The 12,048-nt window shown below is 40.2% G+C and overlaps 1 protein-coding gene across 3 annotated transcripts in view; it reads right to left on the bottom strand.

The window, feature by feature from the left end:
* The window catches only part of PDE4B (phosphodiesterase 4B), a 522,088-nt gene that overhangs the window by 110,442 nt on the left and 399,598 nt on the right, over nt 1-12,048 (bottom strand). For all 3 annotated transcript variants that reach the window (XM_027058961.2, XM_027058960.2, XM_027058962.2), the window contains 2 exons: nt 6,354-6,390; nt 6,161-6,231 (listed from right to left, as the gene is read on the bottom strand). In XM_027058961.2, coding sequence (XP_026914762.1) covers nt 6,161-6,231; nt 6,354-6,390 — 108 coding nt within the window. The remainder of the gene's footprint in view (nt 1-6,160; nt 6,232-6,353; nt 6,391-12,048) is intronic.

Genomic DNA, 12,048 nt, shown 5'->3' with positions numbered 1-12,048 from the left:
TTTCTTGTCTATCTCACCTGCAAGAGATTTAAGCAAAGACTGAATCTCATTCATCTTTGTCACCTTGGAATTGGCAAAATATTTGCTATGATATAGGTATTCAATATGTATTCATTGGATTAATAACATGTCTTTAATGATTTCACTTTGCCTATCTTCCTGAGTTCCAAGGGTGGCTTTTGTGAAAGGAGACATTGAACTAGGAGACCCTAAATGTTTGGGGATCTCTTTCTTTTTTAGTTTTTCTAATGCTTATTCATTTTTGAGAGACAGAGAGAGATAGAGTGTGAGTGGGGGAGAGGCAGAGAGAGGGGGAGACACAGAATCCGAAGCAGGCTCTAGGCTCTGAGCTGTCAGCACAGAGCCCGACACGAGGCTCAAACCCACAGACCATGAGATCATGACCTGAGCTGAAGTCAGATGCTCAACCAACTGAGCCACCCAGTCACCCCAGGAATCTTTGCTTTCTTAACAGTTAGGCTACTCACGGCACCCAATTCTCCCAATGTCTTCTTGAAAATGACATAAATTATATAAATTCCCTTGTCCCAGGAGTTCATTTTGAAAATAAATCTCTTATTTAGAGGTGTTAATCCAGATAAGCATCTGTGTGTGCAAGCTTTGCAAAGGCAAGAACCACGTTTATTTGGTTTACCACTTATTCCCAAGATCCGGTATAATGAAGAGGCTCAACCCAAACTAAACGAGTGAATGACTTCTGGAAGCTGCATTATTACTTACAGGGCATGAGAGTGCCAATTAGAAAACTGTCATGAGTGCCAGAAGAAAATGCCATTGGTCGCCCAGTTTCCAGTGGTTCCTAACTTATAGAAGAATCCTAAGTTATGTGCCTGGATTAAAGATGGTGATATTAATAGGGAGGATAATTTGGCCACAGCAGTTAATAATATTTTACAGCCCTGAATAGTACAGTGGAGAAAGAACTGGACTATGAATCAGAAGACAGGAATCCTAATCCTGGCTCTGGCACCTTCTAAATAAATAGCCCTCGGCAACTCACTGAACCTCTCAGTTTCTTCCTCACTTGGGGAAGGCAGGAGGCAAATAACATTTACTGCTAATTTACAGTGTGCCAGCTCCTGTGTGAGGGTTTTACATATATTTCCTCACTTACTCTGAGGAAATTTGGCTGGGTTCTTTCCCCTCTGAATGCTCAAGATTTTATTATTCTCAGCTAATTTAAATCCCATGCCAAAGGACATAAAGCAATGAAAGATATACAATGAAAACAAAATTAAATGGCTATTAATTCTTTCTCAAAGATTACATACATGTTGATTGAATTATGCCTTGGAAGAATGTTGATACAGAGATGTTACATGATTTCCTGATAGCCACTGGTGATTTCTGTGATGTTAGTGACACAGTTGAATGATGGGGAACACCGTTTTGCTTCTAGCTGCTATATTCCCTGGTTATCAGACTGACGAATGGTGGGCGTTCTCATTCATGTGATTTCTCCATCAGCTGAAGCCAGTAAATGCTTTAGGGATGCTTATCTGAATTAACAGCTCTAAATGAAAGCCATGTTTGCAAAATTAACTCCTGGGACTAAAGAAATAATAGCTTTTAATTTGAAGCCAAGAAATACAGGCCCAATCAAGCATCTCTCAATGGAACATTTCACGGAAGTGCAAGGAAATCACCTCAACAGAAACTGAGATTTTCACCCTTTGGGTGGTAAAGCTCAGGCAGACAATGAACTATTTTTCAGTAGAGCAAAGAGCCAAAAGATAAAGGAAATCTTGACTTAAGAGAAGTATAGTTCTATGTGGGAGTTCCTTTTTATGTAATAAACCACACTATCCAGATGTCTCAAGAAAACCATTCCAAGGACAGAATTCTTGCTTAAATGTTACATTTAAGCCAAGGAGTGGCACCCTGGAACCCAAGGCAAATGTCCCAGAAAGCCACTTATGAGTTCCATGGATCTTGTAGTTTCAGTTGTTAAGATAAGTGACTATGTGGGGGAAATGCTGTCAGTATGGTGGATCCATTCCTGGCAGGTACTGTTGTCCTCAGTTTTCTTTATTTGAGGATACTGACTATCTAGGAATACAATGGGTTCATTAAGTGAACCCCCTAAGCGGCTTCATTTGTAGCTAAAACCCATCATTGAGTTCTCAGCCTCCCAGGGAAGCTCTAATAGAACATATGCCCTGCCTTGAACTTCTGTTACGTGGTGTTGGTTTCAAGAAAATGCTTGGGTGGGGGTGCCTGGGTGGCTCAGTCGGTTGAACATCTGACTCTTGATCTCAGCTCAGGTCTTGATCTCAGGGTCGTGAGCTGGAGCCCTGTGTTGGGCTCTGTGCTGGGTGTGGAGCCTACTTAAAAGAGGAAAGGAAAGGAAAGGAGAGGAAATAAAAGGAAAGGAAAGGAAAGGAGAGGAGAGGAGAGGAGAGGAGAGGAGAGGAGAGGAGAGGACAGGGGAGGGGAGGGGAGAAGAGAGGAGGGGAGGGGAGAAGAGAGGAGGGGAGGGGAGAAGAGAGGAGAAGAGAAGAGAAGAGAAGAGAAGAGAAGAGAAGAGAAGAGAAGAGAAGAGAAGAGAAAACAAAAGAAAATGCTTGGAATCAATGAGGATCAACTCTACAAATGTGGGTGGGGATGGATCTGAGAAAGATCATCAGATACAACTATCCTACTGACAGAGATTTATTCTGTTTGGTGAGTGTGGTTTGGTTTGGACCAAAGGTGATGCAAAGGGCCATGATTTGGAGAGTGGTCCTCAGCCACAGTGTGAGAATGGACTCTGGGTCAGCTCTGTATATAGCACTTATGGTTTTAGGGTCCTTTAGTTCTTGAAGGTTTATGTGGCTCAAAACCCTCAAGGCTGTGGAAAGACCTGATTCCCAAGGAAGTAGCTTCAGCTGACATAGCCTATTAATCAGCACAGTTAGGCTGAATGTTCCCATACTTACAGAAAAAGAATATCCAAGTTTCTTGCTAACAAATGGTAACTGAAAACAACCCCCACTCTCGCCCTGGAGCTATGCAGTGCAGTGACCTTGAGTCCCGCTAAACCACAGAAGCCTTTGAAATGTATCCTTATTAATCTTTCCTCTCCAGTTCCCACCTCCATCATCTCTGTCCAGGGCTTCACTCCTAATATCTTAATTCCTGAAAACACTCCTAGCTCATGTCTCTGCCCTCGGGCTCTCTGACCTTCATCTATTCCCTAAGTTCTGCCTAAATGACTGTTAAAAAAATATTCAGCGATTTCTTCCCATAACCAAGAAAACGTATTTAGTGTAGTGAATGCAAAAATGTGAGGTAACAGAAATAGAATATATTGGTCTCTGCCTCTAATTCCTGGCACAGAGCTGCTAAAACTCTTATAATTTCCTAAGTGATTAGAGCAACAGGAACATCTTGTGTTCCAATGACGCGACTCTAGGTAAGCTCCTGGGAGGGGATGGTCACCAGAAAGACCAAGCCGGGATTAGGGACTTGAAATTTTCAGCCCTACCTCTCACCCTCCAGAGAGGGGAAAAGGGCTAAAACCAGAGTTATCATTGACCATGTGTATGTGATGAAGATTGCATAAAATGTCAGTAGCACAGGGTTCAGAGAGCTTCCAGGCTGGCAAACATATTTACCCTGAGAGGGATGCCCCCCATTTCCACAGAGACAGAAGCTCCTGTGTTTGGGACCCTCTCAGACCTCATGCTATGTTTTTCTTATCTGGCTGTTCATCTGTGTCCTTTATCATGTCTCTTAATCAACTGGTAAAGGTAAGTATTTCTCTGAGTTCTGTGAGCCACTCTGGCAAATTCTTTGAACCTGAGGAGGGACTCCTTGGAACCTCTGATCTGTAGGAAGTAAGTCAGAAGCACCTGAGCTGTGACTGACATCTGAAGTGGGAAGCAGCCTTGTGGGACTGAGCCTTTAATCTGGGATCTGACGGGATCTCCAGGTAGATAGTGTCGAATGGAGTTAAATTGTAGGACACCCAGCTGGTGTTGGAGACTTGCTTGTTGTTGGGGTGGGGTGGGGGTGGAACCTCCACATATTTGGTGACCAGAGTATCAGAAATAAAGTGATTTCTCAGTAGTAAAGAAGACTCACAGGGAAGAAAAACACAGGAAGAACTGGGTTTTTCCCTACACAGGAAAGACAACAACTGTTTTTCCTTATAAAGAATGCTGCAGTGAGAGTCAGGATGCCAGGTTTCAAGTCTGACTCTGTTCTTCACCAGAACTGGTGTCTTCTTGTGCAAGTCATTTAATCTCCCTAAGCTTTGTCTCCTTGTCTACAGAGTCAGAGGCAACAATACCTGTCATAAACAGCATTTATGGTGATTATCACTGAGATAATGGATGCGAAAACTCCGAAGTGTTACACTGCCTGGATTCAGCAAGAGAAATGTAGCTATCAATTATAATAGCTCACATTTATGGAGCACCTATGATGTGCTAGGTGCCATTATAAATGTTCTACAAATGTCACCTCATTTAATTCTCAGAGCAACCTTATTTTATAGATTGGGAAACGGAGATATAGAGAAATTGTGCCCAAGTCACATAGTTGTCAAGTGGTAGGATTGGGTATGAGGACAATATGTATGGCCCCAGAGGTCATATTCTGGAAAGAAAAAAAAATGTGGGGAAAAGGGAGGGATCCCTTCTGAAAATATAATTTTCCAAATAATCTATGGTCTTTTTCCAACAATTATTTATTTGGAAATTTATACGTGGGATGCATATTTATGGAGCAAATACTATGTGTCAGGCATTTTGCTAAATCTTAGAAATTCAAGGAAAAGTAAGTGTAATTCTGGAAGGATCTCAAGGGACACACAATCTAGTGGTGGGCAGAGACCCATGAACAGTGTGATAAGGTTGGGAGAGTGCTCTGGGACCACTGAGGGGCACTCAGCCAGGCTTGGTGGGGTCAGGGGAAGCATACTGGTGACAGTGATAGTAGAGATGAGCTATAAAAGACAAGTAGGATTTAGCTAGGCAATCACTGGCCAGTAGAGAGAGACTTTTGAGGAAGAGAGAACAGTAAATCCACAATTAGGATGGAAAATAGAACATGCGGGGAGCAACCAGACCATAGTCATTGGAATGTGATTCCATGTGGCCAGAAACTTGGTCTGATTGTTCACCACCAGATGCTCTGGCACTTCCTATTTAAATGGCAGCCCTGAAAGGGCAGAAAACTTGTCTGTTTGGGTCACTATTATATCACCAGTTCCTGGTAAAAGGTAGTGCTCAATAAATATTTGTCAAAAACATACATGTATGCATGGAGGCATAGCACGTGCCAATAAATACTTCTTGGGTGAGTTATTTAATAAGTGAACAAACAGGGATACACCTGCAAAAGAGGCTGGGCAAGTCTCTAGCTTTCGTGTCTACTGCATCAAATATAAACCCAATCAACTAGAAATCAAACTAACTTGAGTTGGATCATGAGGTACCTTGGGTGTCGTTCCACAATTGTTGATTCTGGGACCTTCTGAGCCCTGTGATGATCTTTTAAAACGCTGGATAGTGACCTGCATAATACTTAGATTCATAGATTGAAATGGTTTTGGAGGAGAAAGTTATGCAGGAATATCAAGTTCAAACCCTTCATTATAAAGATGAGGAGACCAAGGTTCAGCAATAAACTGACCAAGGTTATATAGCTATTTGGGGGCAGAGGAGAAGACAATCCCACTCTTATTCATCAAGTTGCATGAACCTATTTATATATTATCAAAAACAAAAGGCAACTTGGACTTGAATATTTTGGTACCTTTAATCTTGAATCTGAATTTCTGAATTCATTAATAGATATTCCAAAAGAAATTTAAGAGAATTTACATCTGTTATGAATAAGTATTCATACTTCCCAAAGCAGTAAGTATAAATGTCAAAAAAATCCTCATCTCCACCTTTCATTTGTTGAACTCTTACTGTCTACTAAGTGTGAAGGGCACAAAGATTAAGAAGATCCAGACTAATTCTCACATCTTACCAGTTCTAAAATACTATGATGTTCCATCCTATTTTCAAATTTCATCATGTATCCTAACTTAGTTTGGAGGGCTAATTTCCATGCAATGTTTTTTTTTTCCTTTTTTTTTTTTTTAGTGCTGTTCAATGTTTTTGCCTTTATGGAAGGCATAACTCCACAAAAAGTCCATGCTTACTTGTTGGATGCTCCATGAAGGTTTGTCAGTACAGTAAAATTGTTTCTCACACTTCGCAAGCTGGCAAGGACCTATAAGGACAATGATCAGGATGGTTAGGAACAAAAGGAGATGAATGGGCAGGTTCAGAGGCCACACATAGAAACTACCCAGAGAGACACGGAGAGCAAGCCAGGGCCAGCACGATACATACCTGGGCAAAAGGTGTTACAATCAAGTCATCGCCGTGTCTGGTGAAAAGAGAGAAAAGAAACATTTAAAAGTGCATTTGAATTATAACACATAAGCTGTAATATTAAACTTGATCAGTTTTAGCAACACAAGTGTTACGTAAGTCCATCCACCTGGGTATAAGGCAGGACTTATCTAGGCATAAATGGGGACCTTAGGGACTTGAAAGAAAAAAAAATACCTAGGTTCATGGCTCCTGGGCTTACAGGGACACATGAAAGCACTTGCAAATAAGTATATATCCTCAGGGTACATTCCCATTTAATAGCAGACCCACAGTACTGTAATTCAAAGCGACTTGGTTGCCAGAGGTAGGAAATTCAAAGGGAAGGCTGCTCACCAGCACACACAGAGTTGGAAAAAATGGCACAACAGTCTGGATAAAGGTTAACTTTGGATTTCCTGGCTTTTGCTGATTTGAGCCACAGCCTTAATGCCATTTAAGCACAGATTTCTGTCTGGGAATCCCATTACTTTTTGTTTCTAATATAACTTTTTTTCTTAAAGTACCCAAGGAAAATCTTTTAATGGGAGTGTACAGGATGAACCTACCATTACCATATCATTGTTGCTCACTTTGTCCCAAAGATCTGATTAAGCTCTACCTAGTTATGTAAATCTGTACTTAGGAAGAGTGTAAAGCATGTTCTCAGAAATGCACTCTCTCTTTAGCACAAGCTTTGGTTAATTTGCTTAAGTCCACATTCAGCAAGTTCTCCATAAAATCATTAGAAGACACATTGTCCTTAGTTGTAGACACAAAATCAGGCCAATCTGTTATCACAGTGTGAATCCTAACAGCTGCGCAGAAGTTGGTTGACAATGAGCTTCCTTCAATGTCTGATCTCTGTCCTCATAATCCTCATACAAACATGGCACCTTATTTGTTAATAACGTGAATGCAACCAATGACTATTAAGCACCAGCCACATATCAGGAATTCTATGAGGCCTAAAGATGCAGAGTTGAACAACACATACATCCACGTGGGCCTCTTCTCCAACACAGGCTTTTACTTTGGGGTCTTATTTAACATAATACTTTGCTTTCTACTGTTGTCTTTAGCTAGAAGTCCCCCTTCAAGTCATTCTAGTCAAGTTCTTATGCATCTACTTTGTACAGTGACTACAAAAAGAATACTGACAACAGAGAACATTCTTTGCATGGTTACCATATGTTACACCCTGTGCTAAGCACTTTATGTACATAATCTCATTTAATTCTTATAACAAGGCTTGAGGCAGGTACTCTTTGTTTAATTTAATTTTTTATTTTAGAGAGAGAGAGCTAGTGCATGAGCAGGGGAGTGGGGTAGGGGAAGAGAGACAGAGAAAGAGATTGAGAATCTTAAGCAGGCTCCATGATTAGTGCAGAGCTGTCGTGGGACTCAATCCCATGACCCTGGGATCATGATATGAGCCTAAATCAAGGTTCAGATGCTCAACTAACTATGCCACCCAGGTGCCCTGAGGCAGGTACTCTCAATGTTCCCATTTTGAAGATGATATCAAGGCTTGGAGAGGTTAAGCCACTGCTTAACTAACACATAGTAATTGGAGTAGCTAAGAAAGTTTGATTCCAAAAGATCTGTGCTTTTAACTATTATGTTACCTATTTTATGATGATCCTACATAGTTGACAGATTGAATTAAACAGAATCCATGACCTCTTCAAATTAAAACATAGCAGGGGAGACAGAAATAGATAAATACAGAATGAGAACTATAAACATTTAATGGGGAAACTTAATGGGGTGCAAAGGAGAGGTAATAATTACAGTTCAGAGGAAGTAGGACAGGCTTGATCAAATGAGTGGTTTTGAGACACACTTCGAAGGGCAGGCTTCAAAAAGCATGGATGGTAGATGTCACCAAGGAGGGAAATATCAGGAACAACGGTATTAAAATGGGAAAGTACTGAACACATTTACTGAGATTCTTGGTGACTGTTTAAGCAGAGTTGAGCACATTTACTACAGACATATTTGGAGGATAAGGTTAGAAGATCCCCACCCATCTTATGGATGGTATGGACCATAGTTGTGGAGGCGGTGCTTGACTCACAAGGAAGAAAGGAGCTAGTGAAGGTTTTTAGTGAGATAGGCAAACAGAAAAGTGCTTTAGAAAGTAAAAATGCTGTAGACACCAAGAGATGGATTGGTGAGAGGACCAAGTCAGGAAGAATATCCAGTGGGATATTGCAGTCATTCAAATGAGAAGAAATGGGTGAGGCAGAGGAAGAAACAGGGAAAGACAATCTGAAGAGACCCTAAGTGTCTTGCCAAGGACTCAGTGTTTAATTGGATAAGGGGTCATAAAGAAATACTATTTTCCATTTAAAAAATGGGTACGTGGGAAAATAGTGAAGTCATGAGCAGAAATGGGAAAGTAAGGAGAAGCTGGGGGAAGAGATATGTCACTTTCTCACATGCTGAATTGTAAGATCCTCATTGATATCCCAAGGGAGACATCAAGCAGGAGGATTAAAAGACGGGAATTAGAGCTATACATTTCAGAGTTACCTACAACCGTGGGGGAAGTTACAATGGCAGGGCGGCTTCTGGAGTGGGGAAATATAGGAAGAGGGAGCCCAAGGAAGAACTTCAGGGTTCTTGGAGAGAAGCCAAAGGAAACAGAAGAAAGAGTTAAAAGAGGATCAGTTGTGATAAATGCAGGGTGGTGAACTGTGACAGGAACTGCCCCTTCCCAAGCCATTTTCCTGAGATGAACTTTACGTGGGTGAAATATCTTGCTATTTGTTCAGATTTCTGCTGTGAAGTTCACATTGTTCATAAGGCATTGGGGGTGAGTTGGGAATAAGGTAATGGAGTTAAGAGTTAAGTAGGTCATCCAAAGCTCCTGGATTTCTGGAGTCTAAATACCCAATACAAGCTAAATATATAAACAAATCTCATACATATGAAGCACCTAAAGCTGCTGAATTATTGCATGAATGGGAAGTTACTACAATGGTACAAAGTAATGATTAAAGGGAGGTAAGCATTATGAAACTTTTGTAGTTCAGGAAAGCAGAAAATTCGGAAGCAAGAGATGGACTTCCAGATCCATAGCATTGGTTCTCTGAAAGGATTTGAACAGTAAAAGCTAATGATATACGTCAGATAATAGCTGCTAGAGGAAAGGATCAATTTACAGATCATTTATAGCCAGTATAGGAAAGAAACAAAACAAAATTCCTATCTGAGTACAGCCAGATTATTTATGAAATGATTCCAAAATTTTAAATCATAATCTTACATATTAATAATTAGAATAAGATGGCATGGAGAAAATAAAACACTTGATTAATTATGAAAACTGATGTACTTAGTTTTCCAAACTGCTAGAGAGGGCAATGCCAGATATTCAGAACCATGGCATGAGCAACATCTAGTGACAAACCCAGCACATTACAGTTTTGTAGAATAATCAGTGATGAGAGCTCTGTGGGTCTTTGAATGAGGGTAGGTCTGCATTGAACAATGACATGGTTTTCTAAAAAGCTAAAATGCTACTTTCTTCTGCTATACCCTCTGGACTCTATTAATTTTGTCTTTCTCAGTTTCATACCTACATATAGTATTTTACTTATACTTTTCTTGTAACACTGATTTTAGTCTGTCTTATAGACAGACCTATACTATTGTAGTCAAGAGCACAGATTTGGAAGCGAGACAACATTGGTTTGTTTCTGAGTTTCACAATTACTAACTATGAGGCATTAGGCAACCTCTCTAAGCCCCAGTTTCTTTATCTGTAAAGTGGGGTGTTGTAAGAATTAAGTGAGTTATTATTCATGTACAACTCTTACAACAATGCTTGGCACATAAAAGCATTTACTCATTTATAGTTATTCTTATTAGTAGTAGGTATCATTATTATTTTAAGTAAAGAATTGCATGTCTATCCTCCCAGCTGGTGAGAACGTTTCTGGAAGACTCATCTCTACCCCTACTGCAATCAAGAGAACTAATATCGTGCTTTACAGTTTACAAAGCATTTTCACATACATCATTTCATGTGATAAGAGAATGTTCTTGACTGTAAAAAAAAAATGGTGCAACCACCTATCTTGGTGGTCAAGCCTGAAACCTCCCTCCACAGTCAACCACCAACCCCTGTTGATGCTAACTTACAAATATTTATTATTGCCCACTGGATCCGCTCTAATGTAGATCCTCACCCTCTATTATGTGGATTACCAAAGCAGTCTTCCATTTTGCTCTTAGACACTAGTCTTTAGGTTTGTCTACTGTCCAAACCACTCTTCACTGTAATCAGAGCTATCTTTCAAAAACATTCATTGGATTATGTATTTTCTTGCTTAGAAGCCTTTATTAGTAGCTCCCCACTGATTGTCTTCAGCTTTATAAAGACCAACTCCTTAACACAGGCCGTTCATGATGAGGTTCCTGCTTACTTTTCTAGCCTTGCCTTTCACCACTTCCTCATCTACTCACATTCTCTGCTTCAGCTGTGCTGAGGTGTGCTTCTCCACAATGTTCCTGACAACTAGAGAGTAGTTAGTGCATGGACCTTCTTCCTGCATACCCTTCTGCCTGGCTAACTCTTCTAGCTTCTCTGTAACCAAAGTGGGCTACTCGCCTGCCCAGCCAGACCTTTCAAAGTCCTGTGCATACCTTTCTATGATTGCTTTATTCAAAGATATTAAAACTGCTTATACACTTACAAATCTTTCAGTTCCCTTGAAAACGTAGAAAATGTCTTATTGGTTAGCAAAGTGCCTAAATTGAAAAGTTTTTGTTAAAAGAAAGATTGAATATGATCCTCGTAACAGCAGGAAAGTAGGCAGAGTAGAGTTTAATATCATTATTTTAATTTTGCATCCTCATTTTGAGTCTATGTACTAAATATCCATATGGTTTAATCATCTACACTCCCTGTATTTAAACCTTGGTTCCCCATTGATTAGGTAGGTTACTTAACCTCTCTAAGCATCAATGTCTTCATCTTTAAGACAAGAAAATTATAGTTCCCATAAGTTAAGGTTATGGGAATTCAATGAGTTGAAGTATGTAAAGTACTGTAAATAGTGCATAGCACATAGGAAATGCACTTTAATTTCATGTGCACTTTTATTTACAGATAACTTGGACACTGTAAAAGAGATTCAATGCCAAAGCCATGGTACTAGTAGGTGTGATGGCGGTGTATCTAACTCAAGTCTCAAAGACCACTTACATTGCAACTTTTTTTGGTAGTTCATCAATAAATTGGTCTTAAATTTAAGAGATCTGTTATGAATGCTTTTCTTCTTCAGTCTTAGGTCTCATTTCCCTTGAGAGCTCTCTCTAGAGAACACTTAGTTCTCACACAAATGGCGGCTTTAAAAAGCTCTTTGCCAATATAAGGCTTTGCAAATGGGGTAACCAAATGAAGGAAATAAGGATCTTCCTTCCCTGTGAATTTGCAGGTGGATTATCAAAACTCTGGCCTGTCCAGGGTGGTTCCTGCCATAGTTCTGGATAACATAACTGGCCTCACCAGTTTCCAGTACTTTATGTTCCCATTGGGAAATCAGTACCTTGGCGCACAAAGGCATTGCGTTAGAGATGACTACAACACAGGAGCAAAAGAGAAGCCAGTAGTTATTGCCACATCTAGGGAAACATCTGAAATTTCCTCTTGGGACCCAAT

Source organism: Acinonyx jubatus, chromosome C1 (genome assembly GCF_027475565.1).
Source record: "Acinonyx jubatus isolate Ajub_Pintada_27869175 chromosome C1, VMU_Ajub_asm_v1.0, whole genome shotgun sequence".
NCBI classification, from domain to species: Eukaryota; Metazoa; Chordata; class Mammalia; order Carnivora; family Felidae; genus Acinonyx; species Acinonyx jubatus.
Note: the sequence above shows the minus strand (reverse complement) of the source record. Positions and strands in the feature narration are given on the sequence as shown.